General features: G+C 39.1%; 2 protein-coding genes across 9 annotated transcripts; one reads left to right on the top strand and one right to left on the bottom strand.

The window, feature by feature from the left end:
- The first annotated feature begins 393 nt into the window (after positions 1-393).
- On the top strand, positions 394-1,110 carry LOC132198884 (protein transport protein Sec61 subunit gamma). The gene is made up of 3 exons (XM_059623165.1): positions 394-552; positions 785-885; positions 1,004-1,110. Exons 2-3 carry the CDS (start codon positions 792-794, stop codon positions 1,108-1,110), a joined length of 201 nt encoding a protein of 66 aa, XP_059479148.1. The 5' UTR covers positions 394-552; positions 785-791.
- Positions 1,111-1,652: 542 nt separating this feature from the next.
- LOC132198782 (CLIP-associating protein 1-A) lies at positions 1,653-18,136 on the bottom strand. 8 transcript variants are annotated; one of them, XM_059623016.1, is made up of 30 exons: positions 17,980-18,136; positions 17,276-17,500; positions 17,111-17,216; positions 16,882-17,050; positions 16,644-16,820; positions 16,507-16,580; positions 9,400-9,437; positions 9,057-9,141; positions 8,716-8,787; positions 8,445-8,605; positions 8,280-8,389; positions 7,834-8,217; positions 7,498-7,778; positions 7,022-7,195; positions 6,916-6,930; positions 6,022-6,129; positions 5,752-5,968; positions 5,553-5,694; positions 5,365-5,496; positions 5,062-5,118; positions 4,781-4,948; positions 4,560-4,723; positions 4,197-4,509; positions 3,936-4,146; positions 3,796-3,887; positions 3,599-3,743; positions 3,384-3,546; positions 3,153-3,330; positions 2,644-3,098; positions 1,653-2,586 (listed from the first exon to the last, which is right to left on the bottom strand). In XM_059623016.1, the coding sequence occupies exons 2-29, from the start codon at positions 17,441-17,443 to the stop codon at positions 2,649-2,651; spliced, it is 4,554 nt and encodes a 1,517-aa protein (XP_059478999.1). In that variant the 5' UTR covers positions 17,444-17,500; positions 17,980-18,136; the 3' UTR covers positions 1,653-2,586; positions 2,644-2,648. The 8 variants fall into 8 exon arrangements, with proteins under 8 accessions (XP_059478999.1, XP_059478981.1, XP_059479024.1 ...); XM_059622998.1 differs by having other exon boundaries at positions 3,796-4,146; XM_059623041.1 differs by having other exon boundaries at positions 3,796-4,146; positions 7,591-7,778.
- Positions 18,137-18,543: the final 407 nt, after the last annotated feature.

Genomic DNA, 18,543 nt, shown 5'->3' with positions numbered 1-18,543 from the left:
CAGCATATTATTTTTTACGACCCGCTTTTAAATAATTAATTCAATAAATTTAAAAAAATTGCCTAAATAACAAACAAAAATTAAGTTCCTGTGATATTTTGCAAGGACTTATTGAGGAGATTATTCAAATATAAATACAATTTGGTTGACCCCGGTTGAACTTTCAAAATTGTTCTTGAAAAAGGTGAAATATTATCAGTTAAAAATAATTTTAAAAGCTATGATAATAAAATATAACGAGCTCTGAAAATCAGTCTGAAGTCTATCACACGTATTCACTAGGTGACATACCGCGTGGCTTCCGATTTGGCGCCCTTTTCTTTCAATTTGAATTTTGCCGCCCGTGAGCTGCGCTCGGTGATTATAACGGTGCTTTTGATTGGCCGCCTCCGTCCAACGTCAGCATCCGAGCAGCAGTTCAACAGCCGACGTGGATTACGTGGAGTCGAAGCGAATCGAAGACTGGCCGACCCATTGCACGCAGTGTTTACGCCGAGCTGACAGCTTTGACCTGGTCTTCTTCATCTAATTTCGTTTCCACTTCTGCAAGAGGTAAATTTAACCCTTATATAACGTCAATTCCACAAAGATTAATCATTCGTTTGATTAATAATGGCGTAAATTTTGCAGGGATATTGTGAATTTTGTCCAAAACTTTCGTTCGCTCAGACACTTGCAATGCCTGCTGCGTAAAATTTACTTTATTTTATGTCCTTTCAATTAGCCCTTTTCTTCAAATTATTGATCATATTTAAGCTAATTTTTTTAAACGTTCTTTAATTAGCTCAGCCATGGATCAAGTTTTGGCCTTCCTTGAGCCCGGCCGCCAGTTCTCCAAAGACTCCATCCGCTTGGTCAAAAGGTGCACCAAGCCCGACAGAAAGGGTAATTTAAGCATACCTCACATTTCATCTGTAAAGCTACAATTATTTTGAAATATTATTAATAATAATAAATTTTTTTCAATTTAAATTATATTAACTGTGCTTTATTTTTCCAACAGAGTTCCAAAAGATTGCTGTGGCCACTGCCATTGGATTCTGCTTAATGGGATTCATCGGCTTCTTTGTCAAGCTCATCCACATTCCCATCAACAACATCATTGTGTAAGCATCTAAATTTAATTTGTTTGCAAAATCATGCCAAATTTTTTTTTCGAAAAAGTGGTATGATATTTTAAGCATTGACAAATTAACAGTATTGTGTGAAACTTATTTTAAATTCCATTTGCAGCTCTTAATTTTATTACTTTACTATTATGGTATGTTTCACTATTTTGTTTTTGAGTGAAAATTCCTTTATTTCTTTCTGCACAATTTTTTTTAAACCAGTTCTGAATTCAATACCAGCACCTGTCCTATAATTTTTTTATTTGAGGAATTACCAATTCGCTTGAACCTAAATTGACATCGTAATTTATAATTATATTTTCTTGTTTCAGGGGCTCATAAAAAACAGGAACATCACTTAAGGCTTGGTAAATTTAAAATTGAAGTTTATTTAAAATAAAACTGTCCATTGTTACAATGGAAGCTGGCAAGCTGGAGATCACGATTATGTTTGTTTTTTGTTATTAATAAAGATAATATTTGTACGAGACAAATTTTTACTTTTTAATTTCTTTCAAAAGCCTTGAAATGAAAATCGAAGTAAATGTTTCAATAAAAACATTTTTTATTTGCCATATGATTACACCACACTCAATTTCTAGTAACTTTAGCAATACAAGAGCAATGTAGCCTTAATAAAACTATGTGATCTAAAACTGGCAGATGACATTAAATAGCTTCAGCAAAAAGTTTTTTTTTATTCTTTTGTTATAAACGCAATTATTGAAGATTCAAAAAATGATATCAGTAGCAACATTTTGAGCTTCTCAGCCTTTGTGCTTGCGATATCGTCGGCATTTGGCCACCATGAATTAGTGAGAATAAAAAAATAAACTGGGATCATTTAGGAGAAATCAGATGATTGCGGATTTTCCATCTTGAGACACAACCTTGGTTAATCGATTCATTTTTTTCGCAACTAGTAGAGGTGGTGACACAATGTTTATTTTAAATTATTGGGTTAAGGAACTGAAGTATCAACTAAGTTAATTACGAGCTAACAGTAAATTACATTTTATACAAGAAATCAACAATCAATCGTTTTAAGTATGGGGGAAAGGCTGTTGGAAATGTCAGAACCAATCTTGATACAAGAGGACTAGTGTTAGACAGTGAGGTGGATGTCCAGTCGAAAGTCTGGTAAATGATTTAAATATTAATCCCAATCAGATATAATCACAAGACTGATCCCAACCAAAATGCAAAAAGTGGTTCTAAGTCTTTAGCCCAGTCAATCATATCGCACAAGTGATTTTGAAAGCCAGTAATTAGTTGAAGTGACATTCATCCCAGAGTTATCAAGCGGGCCACTCAAAAAAGTGTATTTTTGAAAGTGTGTTTTGAGTTAATTTTTTTTTTTAATATATAGCATTATGTCTTTTATGAAGTTTTAACATTGACGGGGAATATCATAAGATGCCGTTCTCAACCAAATAAAAGCAGGCAGGCTCGTCTTAGATTTCCTCAACGGACAAATCTGCAAAAAGAATTTATATAATTTGTTATTCCAAGAATTTTTAATTTTGAAACAAACCTAATCTAAAGCGCTGGCATATTCTTCGGTGATGCCGGTGACGACGTTGAGGGCGTTGTGCTTGACGGAGGCTGGTTGTTCATCGCCTCCTGCTTGGCTCGCTTGATGTACAAGTTGAGAAGTTTCAGTTTGCTGCCTGTGAGACTGACCAAGTGTGGCTGAAGGGGATCTTCTCCGATGCAGTTGTGAAGGGCCACCAAGCAGAAGACGGCAGACTTTCGCACAGAGCTCTCGTCATTGTCATAAGCCTTCAGCAGAAGGGGCATCAGATCGCCAAGATGCGCTTCGACCTCGGCTCCGGACTGCTGCTCCACCAGGCGGTTTAACATTTTGATTGCGGCTTGGTTTAGAGGAAACTCAGCGGTGGTGATCAGAGGGCTCAGCACCCGAATCACCAGGTCGCATGAGAGGACTGTCACCATGGCAGCAGCACATTGCTCTGCGGCCCGAACAACCTGCACAAATATTTGTTGCAATTTTTTTTTAAGAAAAATAATTTTATTATATACATCTTTCACTGGATCTTTGTGACACTGCAAAATTCGCAAAACTAGCAGCTCAACGTAGTTTGTAAAACTTGTGGAGAGGCTGGACTTGCGGAACATTTCGGTCAACACTTGTAAAACCTGAACTCTAATATTTGAATCAGAACTGCTCAGCTGTTCCAACAAAACTCTCAGCAACAATCTGTGAATAGTCTACAATTAGCGACAACATAATTGAATTGCATAATTGTGTACTTGAAATTTTCAACGATAGTGGCGGCATTGCCTTCTTTCACTACTCTGGCCAACTGCTGCAGAGAGGTAACTCGTTCTCCACCGCTGCCAACGATTTCTTTTTCCACGCCTAATATTTCCATCAATTTTTGAAATGCCTCTGGATTTTCGGGATGATGATTCTCTGAAAGAACATAAATAAGACTCGGGGCAATTGAGAGCATAATGAAATGCACCTCTGTTCACTAGGCCATTGTCAGTGGCATCAAAAGAACCGTCTCTACTGGGAGTTTTGTCCAAACCGTTGAATTCCCTTAGAGGGGTCGAAGTGAGTCTTTGAAGGGTGGGAGAGTTTCTGCTTGCTGGCGACTGCATACAACCCTATAGAAATATTTTAGCGGGAAAAGCAAATGGGCTTTTTGTTTCTACTCACGTTGCTTTGAAGTTTCTTGGTGGCGATGGTCATTTCCTCAAACTTCTCCTCCAACTTATCGCCATGCCCACCTGCTGACATTTGGCTAATGCCTGAATCTTGAGATGTGGTATCACGATCTCTGTCTAGCAATTTGCTACCGTCAAAGCTGTAGTTCTGAATCTCCGCCGTTGTTCTCTGCAGGGACCGGTGGATGTCCTCGGCATTCAAGTTCTCATCATCGTCATCCAAGTGCTTGTTCAGAGAGCGCTGTGTTGGGGTCCCGGGCGATCCGACTCTGGGGGAAGATGGCAACGAACTGTCAGCCCCTCCGTAGCGAGAATGTTGTGCAACCACTTTCTGGGCAATATCCTGCAATATTTTGGTCAAGAATTAATTAAAAAAAAATTAGAGACGATTACCTGGTAATCCGATGGCATTTCTGAGAGCATAATCGTAACCGCTGGAACATTCAGATTGAAAAGTGCATTCAAAGCAGCACCTGCTGCTCTTCTTATTTCTGCGCTTTTAGGATCATTTGTCCACATGATTATCTTAGTGAGTGCTGGCTTTGTGTCACGTCCACCACCAGCTATTGCAGTCGGGTCCATTGCGTTTGCCAACTGAGCTAGGTAGCAAAGAGCAGCCAACTTCACCTTGACATTAGGAGTTTGCGTAGCATCCACCAAAAACCTTATGATAGCACCGAACTGGAGTTCTGCAGGGAAATTGGTTCTGCAATATCAAAGTTTAGCAAAGGCTTATACTGTTGATTAATTCTTTACCTAATGTTTTCCATAACAATGTGTATTTTCTTGTGGGTGGAATTTAAAAGATCTGTTCCCAGTTTATTGAACAATCGCGTCATTAATATGTAAAGCCAGTCATGCAAATCATTGTTGTGACTTGTGATCAGATCGTTGACTGCGTCAAGGAACAAACTAAACACCTGTGGCAAATTTTAAATTATTTATAAAAAAAAATAAGCATAATGCAGAAAAAATACCTTTGTGTGGGAGTCCATAAATATTTTTGTGAAAATATTGGTGACTTGTCTCAGTTCCTGCAAGGTGAGCTTGTGCCCAGACTGCAAATATCTTTGCAGTCCCACTAAACCTTCCTTTCTGTCTTGCCAGTGGGTGCTGGCACAGCTTAATATGAAGTCACCTATACCCTAGAAATAAGAAATAATTGAATTTAATTCAATTATTTGACAGCATACAACATTAAAACAGAACACAGGAAGAAGGAAAAATAATATATTGATTGACCCGTCCACAATCATACCTTTGGTTGTTCCCATAAATTATTCTGCAAATGTCTCTGTTGAGAGTTGGTCCAATACTATTCGAGGGAAAACCACCCAAATCAAACACACACATGGTCGGAGACAACACAGAAACATAAAAAACACACAAAGAAGAACACAAAATTTAGAAACCAAATCATAAAACAAAATCAGTTAGTTCAATTTCTTCAGCTTAACTTGTAAAATTAAATTAGCAAAGCAGAGTCTAAAAATCTGTAGCTAAACATATTTAATTTCCCAAAAGTAGCGTCACAAAGACTGCTTCAAAATTTTGTACTTACATCTGAAGGTCTGCGATAGGAATCATATGACCTTTCAGAGCAAATACTAGAGGTCTCACTCTCATCGGAATGATCATCAAACAACCGACTTGTCTTCCTAGTTGGGGTTCTTTGGAAATCTTCTTCAAAGCTCTGAATTCAAAGTTTTTAGTTTAGCATGGCTTTAATTTCTTTTCTGAAGTTATTACCAAAGCATCTGCAAGGGCACTTTCAGCCTCCCTACTCTGTTGCAATATTTTCTGTGCCATCACAGTTCTCTGGCCTGATTGTGGACTTCCATAGCTCATTCCACTTGATTGTGGTGTACCAAATGTCAGTCCGGTTCTAGATCTGTACACGATTTTTTTAAATTTGCATAATCTGATCCTCTCCATCAACTACACCCACCTCAACTTTGAGCCAAATGCGAGTCCACTATAGCGATTAGGACTAGGGTCCCTGCTTCCCTCCCTGCTGGCCCCTTGACTTCTGGGAATGCCACCACCCATTCTTCTAGGACGGCCAATGGAGCCCATGGACATTGGTGCGGAGTCTAGTATTGTATTATTTTCCCGGTAAGTTGCATAACTCAGTCTAGAAGAGGGGGAGCCTGACCTACTAGTTGCTGCGGGAAAAAATATTGTCAAAAAACCCTGGAATGGAATTCAAAATACTTACGTTGCGATTGCGATACTCCAGCTACTCTTGTTCTAGTCCGTCCCAATCTCTCTGGAGACGTTATATTGTTGGCATTCACACCAGAATCAGAGGACTTGCGTTGGCGTGCTGAAAAAAATTACAAATCAAAATGGTATTCTATTAGATAATAGTACCAAAATAAAGGCTTCTGGAGCATTAATAGCCAAGAAATTATAGAAGAGCGAATAAAAATTTTCAAAATGAAAGAAAGTAGCAATTTATTTATATTACAGGCGAGAATCCTATAACGAAATTAGCAGGCAAGAAGCCGTGAGGACGTAGTGATACCAATGACTATTTAACTACCAATATTTTTGCATTAATATTTTATTGTTTCAAAAGTAGTCTATTAGACATAAATCCTTAATTAAGTTACACATGCCATTTAAAAAAAAATCTAATACACTTTAAAAACAAACTATGGGCATTTTATATTAAGAAAAATTAACAGCAAAGCGTCAAACTATGGATTTTGTTAATACTAAAAAATTTTGAAATGACATAGAACAGGATTAGGATAAAATAAATTCTTCAATAATAATCTATGCTTTTGATTCCTCTAAAAATAAAATTGAAAATTAAATTTTCTAAAAACTCAGCATTTTTGTATCAATTGTTTAATTTTTATTTCATTCACTTTACATTCAAAATAAATTGAGACGATGTAAATTTATCTTCATAGATGTAAAAAATAATTTTCAGCAACAGTCTGCCCTCACATATTAATGACCATATAGATTGGCACCACTGTTTCCCATGACTTCTTGACCAATATTTTGGGTCAAGAAGTCGTGGAGAGGTTAAAAATCCTCTCAAAGCTTCTGCCAACAAAATTCATAGTCATAGACCGCAGCTTGCCATTACAAATCTTACCTGCGAATTCATCTCCTGAATTATTAGAGATGGCATGAAAGTGGCAAACCAAATGTTAGTACCATGCCAAAAACTGCTTAGATCTTGCAACTAAATTAACACTCACGTAATGAAGCACCGGAACCAACTTTAAGGCGTGCAGCTGCGGCATACTGGGCTCGAGCCCTAGCTCTCTGGGCTGCCTGAAGATCGATAGCTGAATTGGAACGTAGCTGAACAGGAGTTGAAGTTCCTGACGTAATGGGTCTATGACGAGGGGAGGCCATAGGATTTTGACGGTCTGAGTGAAGACGGGCATTTTGTTAGTTCAAAGCAGAAAATCGGTTGTAGTTCTCAAATCTACTTCAAATTAAAGCATGGCATAAGGATGAAAATAACTCTAAGGCATGCTTATTTTACAAAGCATGGTGAAAACTCAAGATTTGAATGATAATTCTAGCAAGATGAAGCAAAAAGTGGATGGGAAAATAAAATCTCAAAACGAAATGATTTTTTTTTTCGCAACTCAGGATAAAAAGTAACTTAGCAATACAATGAGACATCAATGACAGAAATATGTAATCAAATGTCGTCTCACTGAACCTGAGTCACACTTTGCTAGTACAGGAATGCCTGACCGACGTGGCAGAACCATTCCCGAATGGGACGTGTTTCTGTAGAGATTCTCGGCACTACCTGTGACGCTGGACGCTCTAGACCTAGGGATGGCACCACGGCCCCTGTCTTGATGCAAAGAGCTGCTCGAGCTGGAGGCTGACATTGTTGGACCCTCCATTTGCAGCTGCCGTTTATATGCACCATCCAACGAGTTGAGTAGACTGTCCGCTTGGTCGGGAAAGTGGGATTGGAATCCCCAGTAAGCTCTGAGGTAATAATTGATTTTAGAGAGATCAGGGAACATCAAATAAAATAAGTCACCTTCTGGATAAGAGACGAGCGTCGGGATCAGCGTCTGCTATTCCCTTTTTGATTGCTTCCTGCAAGATGTTGATATGCCGCTCCAGAGTATGTGTTGGCCAAGAGCTCATCATTTGCTCCAAGAACTCACAACAAGCCCTTCTGATTTCCTTGGCTTTAGATGAGGTCAAGGCATTAGTCAGAATGGGTATCAAACGTGGCACATGTGTGTGGCTTATGATAAACCTGACGGCTACAAATCCGGAGGACGCCATCACCTTGGTGGAGTTTGGTATAAGGTTGATCAAGTTTGGGAGAACACTCTCGGCAAAATGATCTAACTTGTTGTGCAGAGTTTGAGAGAGGAAAGCAATGGTTATGCAAGCCTCTCTTACAACCTGAGACCTGGTCACCAAAAGAACAGACGTTAGTGGCAACAAGATTTACATTTTATTTCTTAAACATACCTCAAATCTTTAACAGATGCTATGAATGCTGGTTCTAATAGGCGGAGGTGTTCTTTTAAATCGTCAAAGTCTGTCGCTCCAGCCAGCATGACAGATCGGATGCGCTTGAGCTGAATGGGGTAGAAAAATTATTTACCACTTTGAAATGCACATTGCCACTCTTACAGCATCAACTCGTTTGGACCAGTCTTTGTTGACATCTTCAATTATGGCTCTGAGCTGAGCCAATTGCTCATCCAAATCCCTGGCTGAAAATAATTGCACGGTGGGCACTTCGTCAAACTGCCGAATGAATGCATCTTCGTCCAAGGCACCAGCTTGACCTCCTGCAATTTGGATTTTCAATTGTAAGGACAAAATAATGAGATAAATAAGAGTTTAATGATTAGTTTGCATTGTTAAAGTATAACACAGATTTGATTAATTTTGTACTCACCTGCACTTGAGGCGGCTCTTCTGAGTGATGTGTTTCTTCTCACTGTGGCTGATGGTGGGGGTAGTCCCGATACTGAGCATGCAAATAAGGGACCGGATCCAGAATTAGTTCAAAAAAGTTTTTTTTTCAACCCATAGAGATGCGATGTTTTTAATTAAAAATGCTCAGTTGTTTGGTTACAAGAAGTTGACAGACACAGTTATTAATAAAGACATTCGGTTAAAGCATCAACCGATTAAGGAAAAAACTTATTTGTGGATTACAAGAGTCAAAGAATGATGTCTGCGATCGTCAGCAAATTACGGCAACCAAAAAATGGTGATTAGGTATTTACGACTCACCTGAGCTCGGGCCTGTTGCTGCCGGTTTGCCTGGGGTGGCGAAAGCTCGTCTCGGAAGGCTCCCTGATCGACTTTTGGTACCAATCTGTCAGTGAAAATAAAAATTTAGCACAATTATACATACAAAAATAAACTAAGAAATTATAAAGCCTCCATTAAAACTTAAAGCAAATAATTGCTTAATAAGGATAGAAATGATTTAATGACTGCAATTATTTTCTTATTAGGAGGCAATGCTTAAGCGCACTTTTAAATTCAAGGCAGAAACGGCAATATGCTTAAATTTTCCATATTTGCTGAAGAATATCTTATGAAAAACGAAAGAGAAAAATGTGCGACTTACCCCAACTCTGTCCGGTTCATCGTCATATCTAGACCCACCTGCAATCAAGAGATAAAATCATGATGATGATGACACCAAAATTGGGGCTTTAAAATTTACGACTACTTGGGCGGAAAGTGATTTAAAACACCACGGGCTGCTCAATAAAGAGAGCCGAGGCGGCAATCAAAGGCAATTCAGACAGATTGAGGCGAAAGTAGTTAAAATCGTTAAGGTCTGCTGCTTAATTTTTATAAAGGTTGAAGGAAAAATGACAGACATTTAGCGAATGCCCACGTTGGCTTATTGTTTATAGTTTTCAAGGAAGTGGATATTTTTTGGCTGACAATTTTCTGTTTGGAATCTCCTCGGCCAACAAAGAGTGGAAATTACGTCACTGGAGGGCAGAGGTGTTGGAGCAGTAAAGGCTTGCCTCATTTCCATAAAACAAAAATGTGCCTATGCTTCAGTACACAGACGGATGATCGCATACTTTTTGTAATACTTTTGCCGTCAAGGGGCTTCTCCTTGAGTGCGTGATATTTTTTATTCATCAATTCCGCGAAACTCGATATGATAGAGGTGTCGGAATAAACGAAGCGTTCTTCTCGCGCGTATGCAAGGAACGACAAACACGCACGCATTGATGATATTAAGCAAGCAATTAAAAGATCGCGCGCACTTCACGCAGGATTCAATTACGCCAGTTTTCAAAACAACGACGCCAGGCGAAACGTTTCAAGCCTGAATAGTTGCAGAATGTCAAAGTCGCGCGTTGCAAAATCGGCCTATTAATGTCAGACTACAAAAAGCTGGTGCGTGTGTGTTACTGATGCAGGCCGATAACTGGGCCATTTATGCCAAAGAGAGACAACTTTTTTGCCAAGTCGAACAATGAGATTCGAATAAATTGAAATACATTATTGTCTGCGTCCTTATGCAAACCCCTTTTCTAAAAACCTGCTCCGCCACTCAAGGCAAAAGATAAACACAATCGAAATCGAAACAACACGCTGCTCGTTCCGATTAATTAAATAAAATGACCATGCATGCGTAGCATTGTAAGATGAAATATTACGACTGCTACTAACATGTCCAAAAAAATAAAGTAAATATCATTTGTTGCTAAACAGATTAAAAAACGATTTTTTACTCGACACATCTCCAGGTTCAAAGTGATGCAAGTTGCAGCCAAAGGAGAAGAATTATATTGAAAGAAACTTGTTATTAAAATTGCTGGATCCACCTGTCAATTATTTTATGAAGGCAATAAAATACTGCAGTGATTTCAAGGTCGTTTTTGTATGTAAATAATTATTGCCTCTGCTGAAATTATGTAAGCATGCCAGGCGATGATAAAAAGTTAGGCCCCCGCTCGCTCTCAGGTAGCTCTGCTGCTAGGCATCAAGCCATAAAACTTTATAATTCCAACCACGCGCATTGAGATTCATAGTAATTCTTTGATAGACTTTGTGCACTTGTCTTGCTTGGCACCGGTGCGATGCACAGCGATAATTGCATTTTCAAAGCTCCGGCTAGATCGATAATGAAGGAGCACTCTTGAAACTTGGTCATTTTACACACCAGCCAAGGCTATGAAGTCCTGTGGTTTTATGCTACAAGTCTAGTCTAACAAAATTCCAATGATTTTTTTTTTTGCTTACCAAGATAGATGATCTCAATATTTATATTTTATTATATTTTTTCTAAGAAATACAAAAAGCAACTTTTTCCTTTTAGTATTCAAGTAGTTAGATAGAAAAACCTTCTCAGTGAGGGTTGATATATCTCTCAGCTCAAATCATATCTACACGACGAGACTTCTTTTAAAGGATCAAATTTTTAACACTTGTCAAATAAATTTTTAATATTTGCTGCCGGTCGTGGGAGAGTCGGAATCACCATGCCAAGAAACTTATTAGAATGCGAGTCGAGCGCGACACAGCTCAGGTGACCTATTGGTGATCCGCGAATTCTCAGAGCACCTCTAACGACTACCAAGTATCTAACCCAAGATCGTGCTGGCTGGCGTATTTTTATTTTTGACGTCATTGATTTTCCCGCACACCCTGCCTTCAAAACGAAGACGCGAGCATTTGTGTACTGCAATAACTTCAAGACGAAGAAGTGCAAATCCGCGCACCCATAATAAACCTGGGGGGTTTAGGTGTAACATAAACTTCTTGCACACCTCCCGCTTCGACGACTTGTATTACATGTAGACACATGCAAGCAAACATGCTCCCTTCAATATCTTCCCGGCGCGAAAAGAACTCCTTTTCCCTTCTGGCTATGTAATTAAAAATTCACGAGACTCTTCGCTATCGCTCCTCCGCGCGAGTACAGGCGTGGGCATGATGCAAAAAACGAGCGGAAGAAAAACTGAGCCGGTCTCTCTCACTTTATGTAAATCGAAGATTATATTTTCCAGGAGCTCTCTGGTCAGGCGATTTGAATAAAGGACAATAAGGAAACAGAGTTTCACTTGATGGAATGGAAACACAATAAAACGGTTCTGCAATCATTGTGCGACTGCCCTTGGAGAGATGAGGAGCCAAGAGGCCTAACGAGCCAGTCATTCAATTCGCTCATTGAGGCGTGATTTAATTATTCGGAACATTCCGAATATGGCCTTGCTGTTGCACGCGGTGAGCGCCTTTTATTTTTGGGTGTGGAGCATTAGCGAAAATGATTCCGCTAAGAGAGCTGCTTTCAGCTTCTCGCGCTGACCCCATTGGTGACCTCTCCGTTTAATTAATCACGAGAGGTGGCGGCCGAAGTGAAGCATTATCATTCAGGTTGATGCAGGATTGCGATATAAAAAAATTCTCCTGCTTCAACACCACGTCGACTTGTATAAATATTATTTAGCAACACATTTTTTTTTCTCCAGCATTTATTTTTTTCATTCGTAGCGTTTGATTTTTTGATGAAGCCGGCAGATCCTGGAGGCTGGAGGGAACCTGTCCGCGGTATAAATGTTTTACCGACGGCGCATTGTATATTAACATAAAGGTGTAAACAAACTTATATTCAAACTCACGTCGGAGCATTCCGATGTTTACATAAAATGCAGCTGGCAGCCCGCACACATGCTACACACAACCGCGGCACGAGCCGATTTAAATCGGTGAAAAAGAAATTTTGTGAAATTTCCTTGAGAAACAATTATTTCGTTGGGCTCAGTGCGCGATTTTGTTATAGCGTCTTTGAATTTCAGCCGAGATCAAGTCATCACGAAAAAAAAATGATTGATCGAGGTATTTGGGTGATGTTTGTTTCAGTTATTGCAAAAGCAAAGGTGCTCTGATAAGGTTAATTGGCAGAGAAAGTTCTTTGAGAAAGCCGACGATTTTGTGCAACTTAATCATAATATTTATAATGTAATACAATAAAAATTTAATTGAAAAATAAATGTTTCCAATCAATAAAATATTTAATTTCAAAAGCAACACAAAGAGATAAAAGATGAAAACATTGTCGCTTTTTTATTTATTGCTGTCCATTGGTAATTTATATCATTTGAGTTTTCCATTAGTATTTTAATTTATATAATTATTTTATTTTGACCATTGATTTTATACAATAATTATTATCAAAAAATTTTACGTATTAAAAATTCAATTAAACCAAAACCTTAAAAAATACGGAGAAAAATTAGCCGTATTGTATTGTTCATTTATCATCCAATCACAGAGCTTATCGCGCGATTAAAATTAATGCAAATTAAGATTTAAAAATTTTGTATTTAAGCCTCAATTTTTGTCTAAGGCGTTAATGAACTTCACACGATAAAATCGTCAGAAAATTTAGACAAATTTGATCATCTAGTCTAATTAATTGCTGTCAGAAATGCCGTTAGCCTGCCAATATTGGTCTGCCGGTCAAGCGTAATGAGAGTCATTTAATTTTATAGCATGAATATCAAGAAGTGATGATGAGTTACGAGTTTACGAGGCTTAACCACAAGCAATTTGGTACAAATTAAGAAAGTCTCAACTCCGCAACCGTGTGTGACCTGCGGCTCTTGTTCGAAACAGCTCTCTTAACGCAAAAGCAACTCATTCAAAGGTGCAATAACATTAATGCCAGCTGGCCCAATAAAGATAAGAGACGAATTGCGATTGAAAATAGCGCTCTTGGCAGATGTTTTCATCAACCGTGTTTCCGAATCGAAGCGTTTAAGGCAAATCATCTCACCCCCGTGGACGTCGCATCTGCACCCCCTGGTTTTGCCGCCAGGGTGCTTCAGGAGGTTGTCGAACATCATAATCCACCGGTCATCCTCGTTCCACAACTGATGGGGCGGCGGGGGCAGCGCACAGGTGGGCGCCGGGGTCGCTTGCATTTCGGACCTTTGCTTGAGCCACATTACGAACGAAGCACCATGGCGGATTTCGAGTTGAAAATTAAGAAGTGCGCACTGCGAGAATCTTATCACATCGCGTCACCGACTGGCTACAAAGGTATTGTTTGATTCGCGAGCGAGCACAAGCGAGAGAGTGCTTTTCCGAGCACAGCCGCAGCGGGACTGACAGACTGACTCACACGCTTGCATGGGGATCGGTATTGCGAGGGGGACCCCGCGATGTACAAGCGAAAGGGGGAATGCGGCGAATATAAAGAAAATAATAATAGAGAGAGACTGCAATCTACTGCATTAGCACGAAATGCGTTAACAGTGTTATTGCAATCAGCTGTGCAGTGAGAGGGATTCATTGAAAGTGTGCGACGGCAGACGGAAATTAGTTGCGCCGCCTGGCACGAACCTGGCATTACATCACTTTGGGCAGATTTAAGTGTAATACGATATTTTAAATTGAGTGCACAAACACCGATCATCGGATTAATTTATTAATGTTATTGGAAAAAACATTGAAAAGGAGGAATTATTAATAATTGAACAAAATGTAAAAATTTCCATAGCAAAAAATAACTGACTTTGTGATTTAAAATAATAAATTCTTAAGAAAATTTGCTCATATTTTACGATCAAACATGTTAACCGTTTGATTAATTTTTTTCTAAATTAAGCACGAAAAGTATAAATCTTTCTATATAGACTAAAAAGCATGTATTACAAAAGCATGCATCCTTCTTAAAAAAAAAACTTTTCACGTTGGAGCTCTAAGGTGGCTTCAGTATGTTTAAAAGTTGGAGATAATTTACATAAAAATTGCAGAATAATTTTGATTTCTATCCAAATTTGGCAATTATATACCCAATTTAGAGGGTTCTTGCATATTTTTTCTCTTCTCCATTCTTTCAGGATAAACAAAATTTTATTAATTATTACTTTTCTATGGCATTACAATCTCAAAAATATATTTTAACGAGGAACTTATTTTCCTGAAGTGTGACTACAAACTCCTTATTTCTTTTGCTTGGAGCTAATAATAAGGTGTGCGAGGCCTTTAGTCCATTCGTTAATTCGTCAAGAGCACTTCTGATGGCAGCAAGCGTGAGACAAGTTTTTCTTTCCGCCATCGGTTTGTGTCAATGAACCACTGCACGGAGGACAAGCTCTTGACTAGCAATATACACACACGTGATCTCAGGTTACTGGCAGTGCAACTCATTGTGAACGTGATTACATCACACATACGTGTTCAATAAATTGATAACAGGATTGGGGACATTTTCTTCGTCCCATTTAAAACTTTTTTCTGCCGAAACCGACTCCCTTTGACAGTCAAACAAATAGAGTAAAAACGACAAACCGCCACTCTTGCGGCAAAAACCACAATCGCAGCGCCTCCCTTTTCAAAAGGTTAGAGTCACTTTGATTAAGAAGCAGGAGATCTTCTCCTCCCATCGATTTGAATTATTCCTGTTTGTTTATTCGCGGCGCCAGAACAATAGAGTCACGGTTGATGTATTGCTAAGCGGGCACACCGAGAGCAAATCATTATGGGAGGAGCGAGTTTGTGTTTTCCTTGGCCGAATGCTCGTGTGTCCACCTACAACCTCCTTCTCGCGACGTGTAATTATGCAGATTGGTAATTACAAAGCTGCGCTCTCAGTTGGATAGATATAGGTGCTGTCATCGCCCGCAGGGAAATAATCAAAATAATTGCCAAGCACAATCTTGGCAGTGTTAATTTTTTTATCTACCTGATAATTTAATGCTTTAATCGCAAATCTGCATTCCACAGCAAGTCGAGAGTCACTAACAATGAGCCTCAAGTGTGAAGTGGTTGAATGGACCTTTTTCCCCTCTGATTAATTTTGTCAATGCTCTTGAAAATTTTTAATTGTGTACTACATGTTTTGAAATAAATTTCAATAACAAAACCTGATTTTTTTTTCAAATTTAAAAACGAAAACTTGTTTTCATAAGATTCGCTGATTCATGGAATTTCTACATATTTTTTTTTTCTTTTCACTTGTTTGCATTCAAAAATATTGATTGGAAAAATTAAGCAATTTCAATTTTGTATTTTGTGATACGAAGAAAAATGAAAATGGCACAAGTCAGTTTGTATTCAATAAATAAATAAATAAGGTTGAATTTATGACGGATGTGCGATAAATGCGAGCGGCAAACATCAAGCTGCGACTTCTTAATTGCAATTCACGCCAGCCGAAATAAGTTGTCGCCGGCCAGATCAGATTGCTATGATCTGCTCGAACGTGAAGGCGGTTGACTATATGAAGGAGATTGATACAAATCAGCAGCACGTTGGCAGGCGAGAGGCGTGCGGTAGTTTGCCCACAGGGCTGCTCCATAACCATCACTTAGGCCATTAGAAATTTCCCCGTAAAAACGATTCTCTAATTATAAGTTACGAGCGGTTACGTCACGCGGCGCGACATCTACACGAGGAGGCCTCAATCTGTCACCCCACTTTCATATCACTTTGTAAACAATAATTATTTCTGCCAGTTTTTAGTGTGAAAACGTCAAAACGCAAGAATTTGTTTGAAGATAAGATTGAGCATGGTCTGTCAATTATTTTTTTTTTAACGACGGCTGCGGTTATATTTGCATAGCTAATGTTGATCTTCTCTGCAAGACAAGGTCACCAAAAAGGAGACGGTGTGCCTTATGAATTTAAATGGCATGTGCCTTGTGGAGGGGACTCGGCTTTTAACAACTTGCGTACAAAACTGAAGAAATTCTCCTACCTTCAACCAATGCAGACGGCAAAAGTTCACCATTATTTTTCAGTTCATCAAATTGGTTCAGCAATGCAGGCAATCTGGAACAATTTAAAATATTAATTTTAAATATTCCGCTAATTTAGAAAAAAATAGCAAATTACTTTGTTGCTGGAATGAGCTGCTTTTTGACGAGATCAACTCTCAGTCGCTCTCCGACGTGTCGATAAATTTCCACCAGGGTGCTGAAAGCCATGTCTCTGACCGTGGCTACTGGGTCACTTAACAGTTTGGCAACAGTAGGCACCAGCTTTGATAAACTTAGAGCGTTGGAACCATGCCTGCAAAGTGAATTTAATTCTTTTTGGTAAAACAAGTTTGGCAAAGTAATTAAAATATTACTCTCGCAGAGTCCGCTGCAGGCAATCCATTAGCTCTTCCCGGATTTTGCCATTTTTGTGAGAAAACGCAGGAGCCAGCCGATCAAATAATTGCTGCGGCGAGCAAACATTTTCCATAATTTTGTTCAGCACCACCTGGGCCTTTTCCCTGACCAAATCTTTACTATCACCTAAAAATGTAACACGCATTAGGTAATTTCTAAAAGTAAATTGGATTTGAAATCTCTTACCTAATCTATCAATAACGGGTGGTAGGACAATCGTCATGTAGGGCTTGAAGTCTGTACCCATTTTTTCCGCCAGCAAACTGAAGGCCTCAAGGCCGTGCTGGGCGACCTAGGTTAAAAATTAATCAATCAGACGACTAAAGTTGCTTTTAAAAAAATAAACCATACTTTGAACTGACTGCTGCCTAGCCAGGGGACAAGGCCATCAATGAAATGACCGATGTCAGAGCACTCCAGTGAGTTCGACTCATCCTGAAGAAAGCTGACGATGTCGGTGCCTAACTGCAGTTTGGTTCTGGTGTCCGTGGTATTGAGTTGGGGTAAGAAATCGTCCATGGTGATCTTCTAGTTGTTACCCGGCCGTAAAGTTGCTCACAACTTGGTAATTGACACCTGCAAAGTGCAATGCAGAATTAAACACCTTATGCAAGTGTGACGGAATTGCAATTTAATTTTATTCAAGCCCCGTTTTTTTCGCAGCTTAATTTTAGACCGACATGATGCAGTGTGGTGATTCTATCTGCAAGATAGAGTGCGACAAATTTGCGTTGGCGAAGGTAAAAATAGCGACCTAGCAGGCGCAGTGCTGTACTTTTAAAATAATGACTCTGGCACCGCTGCTTGCGCGGGTTGCGGCCGTCGGCTAAATTTTGAGCCGTGAGAAGACAACGGAGTCGCGCATCGCGATTAAGAGTGAAAAACACCGAAAAAAATAAATAATATTGCAGATTAAAACTGTGACAAGCATCAATAAAACAGGGTGTAGACCTTCGGGCGATTAGTGCTCGTGAATAGTTGTGCAATTTTAGACGCAGCCTAAATGGGCATGCGACTAGCCATCGCGACGGAAATGCCGTCGAAGATCTTCTCACCTGTACGAAGAATGATATCATTTCCAATCAGAAGCGATAAATTGCTCTAATAAGTGCGAGAAGGGCTAAGCAGTCACATCTGCAATACTCCCTTCAGCCATGTTTTCCTTTTCTTCGTGACGTCACGTCGCAACGAACCAGCCTGAACGACCGTAACCGTCCGTGGCGCTGCGAGCGGCCCTACTACGACTAGCGGGAATAATTTCCTCTCTGCGCCGCACACTCCGCCAGCAATATAAGACGTGTCAGTGCATTAAATTAAAAACATTAAATTCGCAGCCCATAATATACAATGACTGTACCAATTCCCACGTAATTAATTGCCAATTATAAAACACCATTAAATTTTTCGTTCTATCATTCACGCTGTATCACCCAACAGAATAGCAAGAGACGAATTTTTTTATCCTTCCTTTTACGTACTGTTTCAATGTAATCTAATACTACAATGTAATTAATTGTACTAAAAATATAGAAAATATATTAATCCACATAAAAACATGACACAAAAATATACATAAGCTTTTTCAAGCAGAATATAATTATTATATTTTACGATATTTT

This window comes from Neocloeon triangulifer, unplaced genomic scaffold (assembly GCF_031216515.1).
Source record: "Neocloeon triangulifer isolate White Clay Creek 2 clone unplaced genomic scaffold, ASM3121651v1 ptg000001l, whole genome shotgun sequence".
NCBI lineage: Eukaryota > Metazoa > Arthropoda > Insecta > Ephemeroptera > Baetidae > Neocloeon > Neocloeon triangulifer.
The sequence above is the reverse complement of the archived record's forward strand: the minus strand, read 5'-3'. Positions and strand labels throughout refer to the sequence as shown.